The 19,176-nt window shown below is 49.0% G+C and overlaps 2 protein-coding genes across 2 annotated transcripts; one reads left to right on the top strand and one right to left on the bottom strand.

The window, feature by feature from the left end:
* The first annotated feature begins 2,657 nt into the window (after positions 1 to 2,657).
* fpgs (folylpolyglutamate synthase) lies at positions 2,658 to 12,463 on the top strand. The gene is made up of 15 exons (XM_072662400.1): positions 2,658 to 3,066; positions 4,713 to 4,841; positions 5,543 to 5,596; positions 5,676 to 5,740; positions 6,038 to 6,152; positions 6,611 to 6,688; positions 7,695 to 7,756; positions 8,606 to 8,708; positions 8,801 to 8,878; positions 9,100 to 9,250; positions 9,360 to 9,443; positions 9,577 to 9,727; positions 9,932 to 10,007; positions 10,098 to 10,164; positions 10,350 to 12,463. The coding sequence occupies exons 1-15, from the start codon at positions 2,914 to 2,916 to the stop codon at positions 10,724 to 10,726; spliced, it is 1,743 nt and encodes a 580-aa protein (XP_072518501.1). The 5' UTR covers positions 2,658 to 2,913; the 3' UTR covers positions 10,727 to 12,463.
* A 1,679-nt stretch (positions 12,464 to 14,142) lies between these two features.
* On the bottom strand, positions 14,143 to 16,158 carry LOC140539232 (cyclin-dependent kinase 9-like). The gene is made up of 7 exons (XM_072661890.1): positions 16,067 to 16,158; positions 15,789 to 15,870; positions 15,516 to 15,606; positions 15,256 to 15,422; positions 14,967 to 15,138; positions 14,716 to 14,864; positions 14,143 to 14,509 (listed from the first exon to the last, which is right to left on the bottom strand). The coding sequence occupies exons 1-7, from the start codon at positions 16,156 to 16,158 to the stop codon at positions 14,144 to 14,146; spliced, it is 1,119 nt and encodes a 372-aa protein (XP_072517991.1). The 3' UTR covers position 14,143.
* Positions 16,159 to 19,176: the final 3,018 nt, after the last annotated feature.

Genomic DNA, 19,176 nt, shown 5'->3' with positions numbered 1-19,176 from the left:
GTATCCAGACACCCTTTCTAAACGGCTAATAGTGCAACTACCTACTGCAGGCTGCGACCAGGCCTGTGAAGCCTTCCCAGAGGTGCAGAGCCTGTTAATACCCTTGAGTTCAGACGAAACGTCCGCAACCCTTCGCTGTCAGACGATCCCTCAAGCTTAGTGAAGCCCAACCCTGCTTTTGGAAAGGCACCAACCTAAATGAGCCTGATCCAGCTGATCGAGTTCTTCAGGAGCAGCTGAGAATCCGAGCCTGGCGAATTAGACAGCTCCTTTCTGGAAGGCACAACCGCTGGAGTTGGTGCCCCGCTGGCTGCCTATCCAGGATCACATACTTGGCCTAGGCCTACGTGTCGCTGCATGCTCTCCCTGCTGGGGGAAAGTCATCCGGCCTGAGTAACACCTGTCTGATTATAAGCCACCTGGACCCTCAGCTCAGAGCGCAGACCATGTCTCGAACCTGTGCAGCGTCCAGATAATAGGCCTGCTAGTCAATCAGCATGTCCAAGGTGGTTCACCAGTAAGACCAGTAAGACCATGCCCGCCTTCGTTCTCATCTCACACTGGTGTAGATGGGGGAGCTGCTTATCCCGCTAGGGAATCGACCCCCAGTCTACCACTCCCTGTCCATCACCCTGTCCTCATTTAAACCAGGCAGAGGGGCTTTAATGACCGGACATCCTCACCGGATCGGGGTGGTGAGGATAACCGGTGCCGAAGGGCCTCATACCTCCCATCACTCCGCTTCACCGTGATCTCGTCACACGGGCCCTATTCAAAGGTGTAATGAGGCCCTGAGAGCCCTCATCACATCACAGAAGCTGGATGTCCTCACCGGCTTGGACGTCAGCGCTCGGCGGCCTTTAGCCCTCGCTTTGATCTCCGGCCTGTCCGGGGCCCTTTCCCACAGCGCTGCGCCGCGTGCCGGGTGTGGAGCGTTAAGCCACCGCTAATGGCCACGCGGAGCCTCCGCTGGGCTGTAAGTGATAGCAGCAATAGCACGCTATGGGTCCCGAGCACGCGGACACCGACTGCAGCACCCAGGCTCCAGGAATGCTGATGACGGCTGCCGTGAACATCAAAGAGCGCGGCTCTCTTTAATGATAAATATTAAAGAGGATCTGATGTTAAACAGTCTTTTGATGTAGAACGGTTACTGGGATTTCTGTGGTGAATGGAAGCAGGTGTCGCCATGACTACAACACAAATATACACGACACCCAGCAAGACCAGGCTGCTTCACCAGTATGACCAGTATTAGCATGCTAGTTGGTCAGCTAGCCTGACCAGTATGAGCATGCTAGTCATTCAACATGACCACACTGTTTCACCAGTATGACCAGTATGACCACACTGTTTCACCAGTATGACCAGTATGAGCAAGCTAGTCATTCAACATGACCATGCTGTTTCACCAGTATGACCAGTATGACCACACTGTTTCACCAGTATGACCAGTATGAGCAAGCTAGTCATTCAACATGACCGCGCTGTTTCACCAGTATGACCAGTATGACCAGTATGACCGCGCTCTTTCACCAGTATGACCACGCTGTTTCACCAGTATGACCAGTATGAGCAAGCTAGTCATTCAACATGACCGCGCTGTTTCACCAGTATGACCAGTATGACCAGTATGACCACACTGTTTCACCAGTATGACCAGCATGACCACACTGTTTCACCAGTATGACCAGTATGACCATGTGTCTTCTAAATTCTAATGGAATGGGGATTATTAGTCGGTGTAGGTTTCCCTGGGGACTATTTTACCTAAAACACCCAGCATGTACCCCTCCGCCGTGAAATGACTCCGCCTACAGACCTAGCGCAGGCCATTAGGAGGTTCCATTCAGCACCACTGCTAACAGTTCTGACTGGGTGAGATTATCTAGAACCGAGCTGTCCCAGCAACCCCACTCTGACTGACTGTGTGCACACCTTAAGTGTAAGTCAGTGGAGGTCGCCTTTAAAGGAGGTGGGAGGCGGGACTGCTGCATGCTCTAGGCCTGGAGTGGTCCTCTGCCGCCACCTAGTGGATCCACAGTGTATCGGCGAGGGCTTCTACTGTCCTCTGCCGGGCTGCGATGCTGACTGTCTGTTTTTACTGAAAATGTAGATTTAGAGACTCCAGAAACGGATTAAAAATATGATGTCATTTTAATTATTATTATTATTATTATTATATATAATATTATTACTGTTAATATTGGATACTGATTGTGGGTTACTAAATCATGTGGAAATTGTTGGCACCAACTTTTCCTACAGTTAAATTTTTAATAAAATGTAATAATAATTTAGGACCCGTTTTTAAATAATAAATAAAACTATAATGATAATAATTATGATAATAAATAATTACAAAATCCTTCAGTTTAACATTTAAGCGCTCGCTCTAAACTGAGGTCATCATTTATTAAATTAATTATAATAATAACTAATATATGATCAATAAATGATACTTTTTTATATATTTAATTTTTTTTTTTTTTTTTTTTTTAAATAATAAAATTATATTTAAAAATGGCCCGCGTGAGGTGACGGATCCTGACCAGCGCGGGGCGCTGTTGCGCTTTCTCCGTAGCTCCAACTGCGCTCCGAAGCAGACAGCGGAGCCACGTGAGTCCCGTCATATCCGAGCAGTGTGGCACGTGCCGTCCGCTGCAGACACGGGGCCAGATCCCGTGCTGGACCCCTCGGACCCGGGACCCGGACCGTAACCCTCTGTACTGTTGTGTGCACCGGAGCGTGCCGAGCCATGCTGCCCCCGGCTGAGGGAGGGGTGTGGCGGGGGGACTAACTGCCCCCCTCTCCTCCTCCTCCTCCTCCTCCTCCTCCTCTTCCTCTTTCGCGCCGACATAAACACAAGCACACCAAATTTGGGCTCGCCTTCCTGCGCGCTCCCGAGTCGCTATGCTGCTCGAGACGGTAGTGCGCGCATGCAGGCGCGTGCCCGCGCTCGCCGCTTTCCCGCGCACCCGCCGGTGGACCGACGTGACCGCGCCACCCTCGCCGAGGCTCTCCAGCACCAAAGCGGCGCCGCGCTACCGGAGAATGGAGTACCAGGTACGGGTGAGGCGCAGCGCGCGCGCGGCGCCTCGGGGGGGGGCTCGGCTCGGCTCGGCTCGGCTCGGCTCTCAGTGCCGGAGCGCGTGTGATCGGCTGACCGTAGTTTAGCGAGGTTCTGGTGGAAGTTTGGGTGCGCGTGTAGAGCTGTCGGTACCGGTTCGGTCTTAAACTTAATACCGGTGGGTGTAGCGCCCACCCCCGCGTGCAGCCAGTGTTGGGGCTCCAGAAGCGACAGCACGTGCGGGCTCGCGGTGAGGTTAGCAGGCTAGCAGGGAGTCTGACTGAGCGCGCGAGCCGGGAAACAGAGTCACATTAAAAACATCTGTGAAACCAGTGAAACTTTATGATGACGTCAGCCAGGCTCCTCTCCCTCCTGTCCGGCCGGAGCGACAACAAACCGCAGAAACACGCGGATAAAAACCCAGGTTTAATAAACGCTCCCCTTAATTTAGCCGAACTCCAAACCGAGGGAACGAGTTATTAAATGGAGGGAACGAATTATAAAATGTAGGGAACGAGTTATTAAATGTAGGGAACGAGTTATTAAATGTAGGGAACGAGTTATTAAATGTAGGGAACGAATTATAAAATGTAGGGAATGAGTTATTAAATGTAGGGAATGAGTTATTAAATGTAGGGAACGAGTTATTAAATGTAGGGAACGAATTATTAAATGTAGGGAACGAATTATAAAATGTAGGGAATGAGTTATTAAATGTAGGGAACGAGTTATTAAATGTAGGGAACGAGTTATTAAATGTAGGGAACGAATTATAAAATGTAGGGAATGAGTTATTAAATGTAGGGAACGAATTATTAAATGTAGGGAACGAGTTATAAAATGTAGGGAACGAATTATAAAATGTAGGGAATGAGTTATTAAATGTAAGGAACAAGTAGGGAACGAATTATAAAATGTAGGGAACGAATTATAAAATGTAGGGGACAAATTATAAAATGTAGGGAACGAGTTATAAAATGTAGGGAATGAGTTATTAAATGTAGGGAACAAGTAGGGAACGAATTATAAAATGTAGGGAATGAGTTATTAAATGTAGGGAACAAGTAGGGAACGAGTTATTAAATGTAGGGAAAGAGTTATTAAATGTAGGGGAAGAGTTATTAAATGTAGGGAATGAGTTATTAATTCTAGGGAACTTTTAATTAAATTGAGAGAACAATTTATTATATTTAGGGAACTTTTTGTTGAATTGGGGAGATGATTTATTAAATTGAGGGAACTGCGATTCATCCCATCCATTAGTATTAGATGGAGCAGCATCCTTCAGTCCAGAGAACACGGTTCTTCCACTGCTCCACAGCTCAATGCTGCTGGAGGGCTTTATACCCCTCTACAGAGAGTCCCATTCTATTGGCTGAACTTCTGTACAGGGACTCGACAAGCTGTGTGTTCATGCATTTACACATCTGTGTCAGCCATGGGTGCATCTCAGAGTAGCCGAATGCCTTCGTTAGAAGGGGTGTCCACAAGCGCCACCCTCGGGCGATCCGCCCAACGTTTCTGATCGGAAGTCCGCTGGAGGTCGGCTGTAGCGTGTGATCTTCAGGTGTTTTCGGATGTGTTGTTGGCTGAGGACTGAGTGGGACTCTGTGGGATTTCTCTGTGCTTGTACCTCTTCCAGGATGCGGTGTGCACTCTTAACACCTTACAGACCAACGCCAGTGCGCTGGATCAGGTGCGCCGAGAGCGGGGACACCCAGAGATCCAGCTCCAGGCCATGAGGGGGTTCCTACAGCGTGCCGGCCTCAAGGTAATCCTTCAGCTCGCACAGTTACGGCTACTTCACCATAGCTCTCGCTCAGCTGAACCTCAGCCCGTACCCAGCAGCTCTGTGATGACGTCTGACGTGATATGTGACTGGGTGATGTGGCCGGTTATTGACCCTGTATGTGTATGTGAAGGGGGAGTGGTGGCTCGCTGGTTGGAGCACTGGGTTATTGATCACGGTTGAGTCTTTAAGGAAGACCCTAACCCCTTTCAGCTCTAGGGGGTGTAGAAATGACAATAAGGGCACATTGTGTTCAAAATTATTAATTATCAGTTATTTTAATTTTTTGATCATTTGCTGTATTTTCCAATTTTCCACCCATTTCCTCTCCAATTTAGACCCCCAATTACCCAGCCCGTACACCCTCTCCCCCTCAGTCAAGCTGCTCACTTTTCGATCTGCCATCGATGCACCAGCCTGTAGATGGCAGCGATGTGGGGGGAGAGAGCGCCATCTACCCACCCTGGAATTAGCTAGGCCAACTGAGCTCTCCCTGGGACGGCGCCTTAGCCTTAGCCTGTTCGTGCAGCCTGTTGCCTACCTACCTACCCTAACTTGCCTAACCTCGTGGCCTAGTGGAACACGTGCCTGCCTCCACCTCTCTCTCCCACACTGTCTACACCCTCGCACATTCCTGCCTTAATTAACCCTGAGACTGACATGCTTCTGTTTCATGCCTTCAGGTGGAGGAGCTTGATCATCTCAACATCGTACATGTTACTGGAACTAAGGGAAAGGTAAACGCCGTGTTTTGCAGAAGTTCGTAGCTGCTGTAGCTGGTGTCGGTCGTGACCTCTGGCGTCATTGTCTCCTCAGGGCTCGACGTGTGCCTTCACGGAGCAGATTCTGAGGAACTACGGCTTTCGAACTGGATTTTACAGGTACTGCTACGGGCGCACGCACTGCGCTTATAACCGTGGGGGACTGAAACTGTATGTGTGTGTTAATGTGGGAGAAGGCTGGTTGAGGCCCGACTGCCTGTTTGGGAGAGAGTTGTGTAACCTGTGTGTGTGTGTGTGTGTGTTTTGCTGGACTTTGCTCGGTTGGGTAATCACTAACGTAAATGGCAGCATGTCGTTGAACAGGCAGGTTGTAGTGCTATTGACGCCATGTGTGGCTCTGATGAATGTCTGATGTCCTTCATTCCAACCGTCCTCCCCTCTGTTCTGCTGTCTCAGCTCCCCACACCTGGTGCAGGTGAGAGAGCGGATCCGTATAAACGGCCGTCCCATCGGGAAAGACCTCTTCACCAAGTACTTCTGGCAGGTGTACAGCCGACTGGATGAGACCAAGGTGGGTTCGGCAGGTGTTTCTGACCCCTTTTGGATGGCGTTGGATCTTGCAGACCTCGTAACCCCTAGTTACCAAGCCTACTACCCCTGCACTGCCCGTTTTACCAATTTAGATAGCTTAGTATTGTCGTCCTCGTCCTCCAACATGTCCACTTCAGCTCAGGAGTCCTCTTAAGGGACTGAACCCATCTAACTGTCTGATGGGTGGTGACTGGCCTGGCTCGAGGGGAAATGGGAACCCTCTGGTGTCTTAATGACAGAAGCATGCAGGACATGTGAGGGCGAGTTTTCAGCATTATGCATTCTCACACACACACACACACACACACACACACACCCTGTACAGAACTTTCTTTGTCACATGCGAAGTTAAATTGATGAGCTGCTGTTGGTGGTTGAGTGAGAATCTCCCCTGAGCTGAAGCCTCGTGTTGTGACCCTGCTGATCTGTCGCTTTCAGGACGCCCACGGCGGCAGCATGCCAGCGTACTTCCGCTTCCTGACCATCCTCGCCTTCCACGCCTTCCTGCAGGAGAAGGTGAGTGCCGTCACCCACCTAGAGCCCACAGTTGTCACGTACGCCAGGAGGGTGGGAGAGCAGCTGTCACCAAAGAGATCTGCTTTCTGTTCGTTCCCCATGACCTCCACAGCAGCGTGCATCGGCTTGACCCACACACTGGTCATCATGGCAGGAGAGGCTGGCTTCTAGCCGGGTAACTGGAATCCCTCTGGCAGTGTGCCGGGGCTCCCAGTACGACCTGCACAGGCGCAGAGTGAGCCATGTTAGTCCAGGATCCCAAATATCTCCCGATACTGAGCGCTGATGCAGATGAGCCTTCATCTGTAACCTGATCCAGATGTGTTTGATTAGGTCATAGTTTGCATACCTCAGTTTTTAACAGATGTGCTGTCAATAAGCTTTGGATACCGACCTAACACCCCCCCCCCCTTACCAAAAAAAAAAAACTCTATACCGACCAACTCCAATGCCCCATGTACCCCCATGAAAACCCCCATGAATGAAGTGCTATTTGTGTTGTCACTGTATTTCTGTCATTTGATTTATTTATTTATTTATTTATTTATTATAGAAGGTCTGCACTGACTCTGTCCCGATTCTGCTGGAACACACCCCCTCTAGTTGGACTGAGCACGGCTGCAGCGTTTATTAGGGAAAGCTGCCAAACCAGGACTGAAACTGACTATCTGCAAAGTTAAAGGCAGCTGGACTCGACAGCGACCCGTTCACATTACCAAACGACCAGCAGCCAGCTGTAGCCAGGACCCTCCAGCTAGCCGAGGCTCAGATCAGACCTGTCTAGAGGATAACGCCTTATATCTGAGAGTCAAGGGAGGGTTTTCCACAGTTTCCCCATCAGCTGCATGGAGTAGACTGGCTCATCCAGTTGTTGGGTTTCACTTTCATCACTGATCCAGTCATTGACTTCTAGATTACCGTCTCGGAGACCTTATATGACCTTTGGCTTCCACTGTGTGCACAGATAAGCTCTAACTTTATCTCCTGTGTGTTGTATGTTTTGTAGGTGGACGTAGCGGTGATTGAAGTAGGAATAGGTGGAGCCTACGACTGCACAAATATTATCAGGTAAGCAGGGTGTTCTTTTAGTCTGTTGAGAAATCGCAGATCACCGTTACAGATCAAGGGTGTATCGAGGAATGTGGTTAGGGGTGCTTTCCAGCTCTGCGGATACTCCCTGTACTGGGCTGAGAGATGGACTCTGCAGAATCCTGTGACCACCTGCATCGCTGCAGCAACTCGCAAAATGTAGACCAGCTCAGGCTGGAAAGCGTCCGCACCGATCCTTCCATCTTCCATCTTCCATAGCATACAAGTCACATGACATCGACCTTTTGTTATTTCAAAGGAAATACTAGACCATGTTGGCAGACTAGATAAATAGACCCCACCCCACCCCCCGGTCCCCCATTAATCTCTCAGACCGCTTTCCCAGAGCTGCTGCTGCTGCAGTGTAGCGTGTCTAACGCTCCCTCTGTCTCGGTCTCCCAGAGTTCACATGCTTCTACACACTTAATTAAGCATTAGGTTCATGGTCAGTCAACCACTGACCCGGGCTCAGTTCCTCGGTTTTTAACCAATCAATGCTCTCGACTCACTTAATCACTAGCTGTCGTTGTTGTTATTATTATTATTATTATTATTATATTATTATTGTTGTGTCATTATTGTGTTATTATTGTAATTCTGTTATAAACACCAAAACGAAGCCATGCTTCTTTTTGTACAAAAGGAGATAGAGCCATCGACACCCTGTGCCACCGACACCCTGCTGTCTTTGAGCTCATGTGCTGGAAAACGTCCAGACTGCTACTACTACTGGTCTAATAACAGTGGAGACTGGGTCAGAGAGTCTGAGGAGTCTCTAGCTGTCATTGTGCTGTAAAAGTCTGTGGGGGTCCCTGTTTGTGTGTGCAGGAGACCCTGGGTGTGTGGCATTTCCTCGCTGGGGATCGACCACACCAGCATCCTGGGGGACACGATAGAGAAGATCGCCTGGCAGAAAGGAGGGATTTTTAAGGTCTGTATTTATTTAGTTGGTTGGTTGGTTGGTCGGTCTTGGGGCAAGGTTTTAACAGTAAGCAGACTGATCAGCTCTGCCGTTCTGTGCAGCCTGGGGTTCCAGCATTCACAGTGAAGCAGCAAGAGGGACCGATGACTGTTCTGCAGCAGAGAGCCGAGGAGACTGGGGTGAGACCAGTACACGCACACACACGTCTACAAAAAACTGTGATAACTAGCTGTGGAGCTGTTGTAGTACCTGATAATAAAAGGGGTAGTAAATGTAGTCCCTAATAAATGGGTAATAATATGAATATTATATTTATAGAAAATAAATACATTTATTTGGGACGTATTTTGAGCAGCTTGTATGATAAGTAATACCTGTCCCTGTCTTTGTGTCGGTGCAGTGCCCCCTGTCTGTGTGTCCCGAGCTGGGTCAGTATCAGAGTTCTGGAGTGGAGCCGGTGAAGCTGGGGCTGACTGGGCTCCACCAGCGGTCTAACGCCTCTCTTGCACTTCAGCTCACTCACTGCTGGCTCCAGAGACGCTGCAGCACAGGTGTGTGTGTGTGTGTGTGTGTGAACCCAAACAAGCTGCCGAACGTGAGGCTTTGATTCTTTCCAAGTAAAATAATCAGATCCTGTCTGTTTGCCGATATTCTCTCCAGCAAAGCCAGCGGTGACGTCTGCCGCCAGCTACGAAGGCCTGTGTGCAGCTCCGGCGTTTGAGCCCACCCCCCGCATGCTGAAAGGTGGGGACACGGTGGCCCCAATGACCACAATGACCCATTCCTCATCTCTGGGTTTCTACACTATTGGTGTTTCTTAAAAAAACAAACTTACGCCCACCGTTGTGTGTGTGTGTGTGTGTGTGTGTGTTGGTAGGTTTGGCGGAGACAGAGTGGCTGGGGCGCAATCAGACGCTGACCCACGGCAGCATCACTTACTTCCTGGACGGCGCTCACACCACACGCAGCATGCAGGCCTGTGTGAACTGGTTCAGTGATGCAGCCACGCAGCATGAGGCCAAAGCCACGTGGGTTTCTCTTCTCTTTTCTTTTGATTTGTTGGACAAAAGTATTGGGACAGCAACACGCACACAAACCGCTTTACAAAGTAGCTAAAAGGGTGTCCACAAACATTTGGACGAACTTAAAAGGTATTTGTAATGGTTTTAGCTGATGAATAATTACTGTCTTAGAGCTGAACTCTGTCTGTGTCTGTCTGCGTGTGTGTTTAGGGGTTCAGTGGTGAGAGTGTTGCTGTTCAATGCTACAGGAGAGCGGGACTGTGCTGCCATGCTCAAACTGCTTGTGGTGAGACCCCGATGTTTCAGCTCCTTAAAAATGGAAATGGTTGGAAATTGAAAGGATAACGGACTGAAATGAACGTGTGTGTTTCCACAGCCGTGCCATTTCGATTTTGCCGTGTTCTGCCCCAACATCACGGAGGCCATCGCTACATGCAATGCAGGTTAGCAGACACACCAGTAACAGCTTTGGCGGTAGGCTGAGATCAGCCGGTGATGAGAAGATGCTATGTAGACCAGGCCGTGTCCCCGGCCATTCGGGACACTTCCTGTAGAATATCTAATAATAAATACAAATACGAGGCTCAAATACGACCCTTTTCACATTTTTGTTCTTCTTCCCTCGCAGATCAGCAGAACTTCAACGTCTCGGTGGAGAACATGCTCACCCGTTGCTTGGACAACCAACAGAGCTGGCGTGTCCTGAACGGTCAGGAGGAGAAGCCAGACGCCGAGCTCCTGATTGGCGGCGGCCTCCCCCTCGTAGCGGAGCAGCGATGTGCCACGCTGGTATTCCCTTGCATTCTGAGCGCCCTCCGCTGGATAGCGCAGGGAAGGGACCCGGTGCTGTGCGACCCCAGCAAGCAGCTAATGCCCGTGAAGGCTAGCGTCAATGCTAAAGCCGTGCCGCTGCGAGAGGCTGCCAACGTCCACGTGCTGATCACGGGGAGCTTGCATTTGGTGGGCGGGGCTCTGAAACACCTGGAACCTGCTCTGGCATCCTAACAGGGTGTCATCAGTGCGGTCGGGGAGTGTTTACCAGAGTCCGGAGGGCTGTTTCGCAAAGCTGCGTTTCTCAATAAGCCAGGTACCTTAAGCCAGGTCTGTTCTGTCCAGTAGCAGTTTAGGTAAGGAGTGACTAGTGGACAGTCCTCACTGTCTTAAGGTGGATTAAGGTGCCTGGCTTATGGGAGGTCTTGTTTTATGAAAGGCCCTCTGTCTTAAATTCAGAGCCAGTAGGTGCTCTCAAACTGCGCCTTGCACAACGAAGTCTGCTGTAAAAAAAAAACAAAAAAAAACAACCTTCTCATTCGGCCTTCTTATTCAACTGACCTGCCGTCACACTGCCACCTAGTGGCGGAGAGACGAGCAGGCGATTTAAAGCACTTAGCTTTCACCTGTGCCTTCTCGTGCAGGACTGACAGCCATGCTGTTCTTCAGTGGAACATGTTCACAGACTAAGCCTGGATCTGGGTCAAATCACTCGATCAGCCCAAAGGCCTAAAGGCTGCAGGACTAATCTTAATCGCTCCAGGAATTAATGAATTGATCTAGTAGAAGACTTCTTGTTCTTGACCCCTGGAGGCTGGCTTTTCAGGCCCTGATTCTGAATTGGGCAGCGTTTGTTTTCCTGGAGAATATTGATCTCTAATATTAATCAAGATTAGGGCTGCATCTTGTGGATGAAATGACTAGAAATATGCCTTACCTTGCATTAAGCCTTTATTTAATTTCACCTTAATCACCACAATTATTTATTAATTGGATCATGTGATCGTCTGACGAAGCAGACGTGTCCGGTTCTGGTTGGAAATGGCCGGTATGGCTGCAGGTCAGCACACCTGGACTCGGAGCCTTTCAAACATGGTGGAGGTAGACAGAACACTCTACCAGTTATGATGTGCTTAGCACTCGTAGGATCCCCCGGTGTGGGGGGGTCTTATGAAACACACACACACACACACACACACACACACACACACACACACACACAGTCATATCAGAATATTATGATCACCTTCTTCTTCTTCTTCTTCTTATTATTATTATTATGATGAATGATGATTATGATGATAATAATAATAGTGGGAATAACTACCCTTAGCTTGAATGACACTAGCAAGGAGTCCATGGAGCGCCCCTTGCTCTGGACCACTCGACGGAGTCGCCGTTCCCCTCTGGCTTTAATGGCCCATGGGGCTCCACTGTTGGGGCGTTGGGTTGCACTCAGTGTCCATTCTTGGTACACCTTCACTACTGTGGCTCTTGCTACGGCACCTCTAAGACCCTAAGACTACCTTTTGACCACTTTCCAAAATTCCAATGTTGGGAAACCGTAAGCAGTTGCACCTGTGACAGGGCCAGGTCCCTTCCAACCCAGGGATGGTCATAATGTTCTGATATGACTGTCGACGTGGTGAAGCCCGATTTAAAGAGTATCGGTCAAACAAGCCAGCTCATCCAAAAACCTTCAAAGTGTCCCGCCCTTATTTTTTTTTTTTTCCTTCCCCACATTGTTTACGTTGTCTCGTCCACAAAGTGATTTGACCGCAGTGTTTGAAAGGAAATGGGATCAGATGGGATCGGATCGGATCTGATTAGATTGGATCTGGAACGTATACGTGAGAGGCGTTCTCAAATCTGGACTGTGTGTTGGAGTATAATTGGACCTACACAGCTGTGGCTGCTTCAGTGATTATAAATGAATGCATTCATTAATAAAAGTGATGTCATTAATAATAACGATGGTCTGATGATGTCGGTAGCCGTGAGACCGGAAATGTGTGGAACCTTTACAGTAAGACTAAGGAGGGGTCATCCAGCATGACCATGTTTACCTTATGTCTGTAGGGGGAGCCCAGGCAGACATCGCTGTAACGTGGTTGACCCCAGCTGACCCTCCCCGTCCCCCTCTGACCCTCATTCTGTCCACCTGGCTCTTCTGAGAACGTAGGATTAGGGCTATGTTGTTTTGGGCTGTGGTGTTCTGGTCTAAGCTACGTGTTTGTGTGGTGCTGAAGGTGATGTTGGGAAAGGAGCAGCTAGACGGAGCTTCAGGGCCTCAGTCTGGATGATCACCGTTGTATTAAATCATTGATCAGAAATCCTGCTGATTGATCTCTCTCCTCTCTCTGAGCTGTTCTGCAGTACACCGGCGAGCCCACTGGAAGCAGCTCCCTCTGCACCTCGTCTAAAGCTGATCTCCAGGTGGAGAGGTGAGGCCTCCAGGGATAGGGCTCGATCCGGCGCTGGGTGATGGCGTCCATAATGACGTCACCATTGATGCCATGTAAAAGAGATCTATCGACCAGAGACCCCTGACCTTCACATGCAGCTCAGATACCACCCACATCATCATCATCATCACTGCTGCCTTCATCTGGGGGTGGTCATCTGTACGGAAGCCCATTCCCAACCTCTTACGATATTAAGAAAACGAATCCAGAGCTTTTCATTTATATTATTACAAGAATCATTTCCAGATGTTTTGAGAACTTAAGTAATTTTTTTTTAACGTTTCCAGATGTTTTGCAATATTGAGTCATAATTTTGAGAAATTCCAGATGTTCTGAGATATTAAGTCATAGTTTTCAGAAATTTCAGATGTTTTGAGATATTGATTCCTGAGTTTGAGAATTTCCAGATGTTTGGAGAAATTAAGTCTTTATTTTGAGATTTTCCAGCTGTTTTGAGATGATTTTTGTTTATAAACTGGTGGAAATGGGCTTCAGTACATCTGTATAAGTGGTTTTACCCACAATATTTAAGATGAGCTCTACGGTCAGGTTCAAATACTATGCTGTGAGGCCCTGATGATGACCGCTGTGACCCAACAGTGGCCTGATTGGCGTTACTCTGAGAGGGCCGATTGGCTCCAGGTTCTGGCTTTGTGGATCTGAAGTTCACCAAATGATCTGAAATAAGAGCCCTGAGACGAGTTGATTGAATGTAAAAGATTTATTAATAAATAAAATAAATAAATAAAAGAAGTAAAAATGTACAATAATAAATCAAATAAAGAGAGTGTAAAAGAGAAATGAGCTCTAGAAGAGCTCAGTGAGAAATGTCCCGATCAGCTCTACTCCTGACTCTACCGGGAACACAGCGCTTCAGGGCTGAATCCACTCAGAAGGTTATTTAGTGTGAGGCCGGGACCGAGCCCTGCCCCAGACACTGTCCCTGAATGGAGGAGCTCAGCTAGCCTGAGCTAGCACCCTCTGATTAGCGCTCCAGAGAGAGCCAGGAGGTCCGAGCCGTCCGGTTCAGCTCCAGCCTAATGAGAGCTTCACCAACAGAGCCCTCCAAACAGAGACCCACCCAGACCCACGCGTCTGAGCCGCTATTGGACGAGGCCAATTGGAAGTCTCTGTCTCCCTGACCAATCACAGTCCGTAAGCAAACCGTCCCGGCCGTGCGTCCGCGTCAGTACACCCTGTCGAAAAACGGTTGGTCGACGGTGGCCAGGTTGCAGTTGTGGTTGGCCGGCTGCCGGGTCGCGTGACCCCGTGGCCTGGGCGGGGCCAGGTACTGGAACATGGAGGTGTTGTGGGTGGACAGCATGTTCTTGAGGTCCGAGGGCATGGGGTCGGACCAGAAGAAGTCGTGGTTGAGGGCGTCGTCGCTGACGATCCTCTGAGCCGGGTCCAGCACCAGAAGCTTGTCTATGAGGTCCAGAGCGTACAGGTCTTTAACGTAGGCCTTCAGCCGGTCCTTCACCTTCCGCTTCTGACCCTTCGGCAGCTCCATCTTCTGATAGAGCTCGTACTTCTTGTCCACGCCCGGCCACACCTGAGAGAGACAGCGAGGGTCAGAGAGGCTCACAACAAGGCAGCCAATCAGAGTGCAGGTCATTTACATATATCAGTCTGGATGTGAGGCCAGTTTTAAGCCAGAACTGGACCTCCTCTTCAATGGGGGGGTCTCAGACCCAGGGTGGGTTCAGAGACTGCTAGCATGCTAACTGCTAAGCTGCAGTAGAGGTGAAGGGGGGGTACCTCTGCAGTGATGGAGCCACACAGCTGGCTGATTAGTGTTAGCTGGTGCTGCTCAGTGTTGCCCTGCATGATGGGGACCCTGGTGCACATCTCAGCCATGATGCACCCAGCGCCCCACAGATCAATAGGAGGGCCATAATCTCTCTCTCCTGAACCCACACACACACACACACACACACAGTCGTTACTCTACAGCTGAACAACAAACCTGCAGATAAAGAGATCCACGGTTCTCCTGTGGCTCTCCTCACCCAGCAGAAGCTCTGGGGGTCTGTACCACAGGGTGACCACTTTGTTGGTGAAGCGGTTCCTCTGGCTGTTCTTCGCCAGACTGAAGGCCCGAGCTAGCCCGAAATCAGCCAGCTTCAGGATGCCGTCCCTCGTGATCAGAACGTTGGCCGGCTTCAGGTCTCTGTGCAGGACCTGATGGGGAGAACCAGCAAAACCACGGTTAGAACCGACCGAGCCTGGAACGTCTGAAGCCCCAGAGCCTTCATGTTCTACCAGGGTGTGGGAAGGAGGACGCTCCTGCAGACTGACCTTGTTCCTGTGGATGTAGAAGAGGCCGCTCAGCAGCATCTGCATGACCTTCTTGATCTCGGAGAGCGTGAACTTCACGCTGGCGTTGCCGAGCAAGCCGGCCAGGTCGTGCTCGCAGAAGTCGAACACGAGGTAGATGCTGCCTCTGTAGCGGTTGTAGCGACAGACTGCGGGACAGAGAGGAGACTCCAGCCAACTGTCCAACATCTCCAGCTGCACCAGCAGAAAGCTGCAGCTCTAGCTCGCTCTAGCTCACTCACCTCTGGTTCTGCAGATCTCCAAGAGGTTCACCACGTTCTCGTGCTTCAACATCTGCAGGATTTTGATCTCCCTCAGAGTCGTGATGGGAAACTGCAGGAGAGGAAAGGAGAGGAGAGGAGAGGAGAGGCAGAGCGGTCAGCACCTCCTCCAGCTGCCGACCCGCCCCCTAATCCTAATCTCTAACTAAGACCTCCTTCATAAAGCTCCGGACCAACGTCCCGCAGATATTCAGACACAGCTGCTTCACCTAGAGCTCAGCTATGAGGACCTACCCCTTCTTTCTCGTTCTCCATCAGCACCTTCTTCAGGGCCACCTTCCTGCCAGTCTGTCGGTGTTTGGCTTTGAACACCTCCCTGCAAAGAAGCCCGAGGAAGAGAACAGCGGAAGAAGAGCCGTCAGACCTTCAGAGCTCTTCACAGAGAGAGAGAGAGAGAGAGAGAGAGAGAGAGAGAGAGAGAGAGAGGGAGAGAGAGAGAGAGAGAGAGAGAGAGAGGGAGAGAGAGAGGAAGAGAGGGAGAGAGAGAGGGAGAGAGAGGGGTGGGAGGTTACCCGAAGGTGCCCTGGCCGATCTTGGAGAGCTTCTCGTACTGGGAGATCTCCCCACAGAAGGGGAACACCACTCCGTCATAGTACTTAGACATGATGCTCTCCCGGTCTGACCTGCTACACACACACACACATACACACACACACACACACACACACACACACATACATACACACACACATACATACACACACACATACACACATACACACACACATACACACACACACACACACACACATACACACACACACACACACATACACACACACATACACACACACACACACACACACATACAGACACACACACACAAAGCGGCGGGACTCGGTCAGACACGCGCAGAAGAGCGGGGAACCGAGCGGATGATTCAAATGGATGGAAATGAACCGATTCTTACCGATCAGCTCCGCCGGAGCCGCCGCTCCTCTCCCGCCGCTTCCTCGCAGCTCTTCTGGGGGGAAAGTTGCTCATTCTGAGGGTCTGGAAAGTTCACAGGTTCTGCTGCAGGTCCGCTCACTCGCTCTCTGGATAGAGTGCTGATGTTCAAACCGCTCTGCTCACCATAGCAACGCTGGAATCCGCTGATGTTCAAACCGCTCTGCTCACCATAGCAACGCTGGAATCCGCTGATGTTCAAACCGCTCTGCTCACCATAGCAACGCTGGAATCCGCTGATGTTCAAACCGCTCTGTTCAACCGCTCGAGCTCTCCTGTAGAGGGCGCCAGTGTCCGTCCTATAATTATGAGACAATTTTAATATTTTGAGAATTTCCAGATGTTTTGAGATAGTGAGTCAATTTTGAGAAACAATTTTAGTTTCAGAATTTCCAGATGTTTTGAGAAATTAATTTACTATTTTGAGAATTTCCAGATGTTTTGAGATATTGAGTCCTAATGTTGAGAGAATTTTATTATTTTGAGAATTTCCAGATGTTTTGAGATAGTAAGTCAATTTTGAGAAACAGTTTTAGTTTCAGAATTTCCAGATGTTTTGAGATATTGAGTCATAAGTTTGAGAATTTCCAGATGTTTTGAGATATTGAGTCCTAATGTTGAGAGAATTTTATTATTTTGAGAATTTCCAGATGTTTTAAGATAGTGAATCATACGTTTGAGAATTTCCAGATGTTTTGAGAAATTAATTTACTATTTTGAGAATTTCCAGATGTTTTGAGATATTGAGTCATAAGTTTGAGAATTTCCAGATGTTTTAAGATATTGAGTCATACGTTTGAGAATTTCCTGATGTTTTTAGAAAGTAGGTCATTAATTTGAGACTTTCCAGATGTTTTAAAATATTGAGTCATAAGTTTGAGATACAATTTTATTTTGAGAATTTCCAGATGTTTTGAGAAATTGAGTCATAAGTTTGAGATAAAATTTGTTTTGAGAATGTCCAGATGTTTTGAGCTGTTGAGTCAGAAGTTTGAAAATTTCCAAATGTTTTGAGAAATTAGGTAATTAAGTTGAGAATTTCCAGATCTTTTCAGATATTGAGTCATACGTTTGAGAATTTCCAGATGTTTTGAGATTATCTTTTTTATAAACTGGTGGAAATGGGCTTCAGTACATCTGTATAAGTGGTTTTACCCACAATATTTATTAATTATTAATTAACCGGCTATGCAGGGCGATGGTTGGCATCATACCTGCAGGGACGTTCATACCAGGTAACATGGCAGGGGGACACGTCCACTCCTTGTAGTCTCTCCACTGGCGTTCCACAAGGCTCGGTTCCTGGTCCTCTTCTTTTCTCGCTCTACACTCGCTCTGTTGGGAAAGTGATCTCCTCTCATGGATTCTCTTACCACTGTTACGCCAGTGACACTCAACCCACCCTCTCTTTCCCACCGTCAGACACACAGGTCTCCACCCGCATCTCAGCATGTCTCGCTGACGTCTCTTCTTGGATAGCGGATCACCACCTCAAACTCAACCCCAGCAAGACGGAGCTGCTGTACATCCCAGACAGAACTGCTGGCCCTAAAAACGATCTGGCCATCTCCTTTGAGAACTCCCTCGTCACTCCTTCTACAGAAGGAGCTCCTTCAGTCTCTCGCCACTTCAAGACTTGACCACTGCAGCTCTCTTCTGGCTGGTCTTCCTCTAAGCACCATCAGACCCCTGCAGCTTATCCAGAATGCAGCATCACGGGTCGGGTCGTCTTCAACGTCCCTAAATTCAGCCATGTTCAGCTCCTCCTCCTCTGCTGCTGCGTTCTCTCTTCGCTGGCTTCCTGTAGCTGCTGCCCAGGTCATCAGATTCAGACCCCTGACTCTGGCCTACAAAGCCAAGACTGGACCAGCCAGCCCCTCCGTACTTGATGGCGATGATCAAAAGCCGATCTGCACCAAGAGCCCTTCCAGCTTCAAGTACGGCTCGGCTCGACCCGCCATCCTTTAAGATCCACAAAAGACGAGCGTCCAGACTTTTTACTGTCCTGCACCGAAGTGGTGGAACGAGCTTCCCCTGGGTGTCCGAACTGCAGAGTCCAACACTCGCTGTCTTCAGACCCAGACTGAAGACCCTCCTCTTCTGAGAGGACTTGGGCTAATAGCAGAGTATTATGGTCTCCTTACTGACTTGTGTTTAGTAGAGTCTAAGATCAGAGGAGGTTTGAATTATTAGTCTATTGAAACTAGCCGAGGTTCTTCAGTGAACAGTGAAGCACTTCTGTAAGTCTCTCTGGAGAAGAGCGTCTGCTAAACGCCTTAAATGTGAATGTAAATGTACTGTGAGAGGGCCGATTGGCTCCAGGTTCTGGCTTTGTGGATCTGAAGTTCACCAAATGATCTGAAATAAGAGCCCTGAGACGAGTTGATTGAATGTAAAAGATTTATTAATAAATAAATAAAATAAATAAATAAAAGAAGTAAAAATGTACAATAATAAATCAAATAAAGAGAGTGTAAAAGAGAAATGAGCTCTAGAAGAGCTCAGTGAGAAATGTCCCGATCAGCTCTACTCCTGACTCTACCGGGAACACAGCGCTTCAGGGCTGAATCCACTCAGAAGGTTATTTAGTGTGAGGCCGGGACCGAGCCCTGCCCCAGACACTGTCCCTGAATGGAGGAGCTCAGCTAGACTGAGCTAGCACCCTCTGATTAGC

Source organism: Salminus brasiliensis, chromosome 18 (genome assembly GCF_030463535.1).
Source record: "Salminus brasiliensis chromosome 18, fSalBra1.hap2, whole genome shotgun sequence".
Taxonomy (NCBI): Eukaryota; Metazoa; Chordata; class Actinopteri; order Characiformes; family Bryconidae; genus Salminus; species Salminus brasiliensis.
The sequence above is the reverse complement of the archived record's forward strand: the minus strand, read 5'-3'. Positions and strand labels throughout refer to the sequence as shown.

Excerpts from the sequence above, each read along its gene's own strand:
- fpgs (XM_072662400.1), top strand. The coding sequence starts at position 2,914 with ATGCTGCTCGAGACGGTAGTGCGCGCATGCAGGCGCGTGCCCGCGCTC. Across the intron at positions 4,842-5,542 it reads TACAGCGTGCCGGCCTCAAG|GTGGAGGAGCTTGATCATCT; the intron begins GTAATCCTTCAG and ends TCATGCCTTCAG. Across the intron at positions 8,879-9,099 it reads AGAGAGCCGAGGAGACTGGG|TGCCCCCTGTCTGTGTGTCC; the intron begins GTGAGACCAGTA and ends GTGTCGGTGCAG.
- LOC140539232 (XM_072661890.1), bottom strand. The coding sequence starts at position 16,158 with ATGTCTAAGTACTATGACGGAGTGGTGTTCCCCTTCTGTGGGGAGATC. Across the intron at positions 15,607-15,788 it reads TGGAGAACGAGAAAGAAGGG|TTTCCCATCACGACTCTGAG; the intron begins GTAGGTCCTCAT and ends CCTCTCCTGCAG. Across the intron at positions 14,865-14,966 it reads ACCCCCAGAGCTTCTGCTGG|GAGAGAGAGATTATGGCCCT; the intron begins GTGAGGAGAGCC and ends GTGTGGGTTCAG.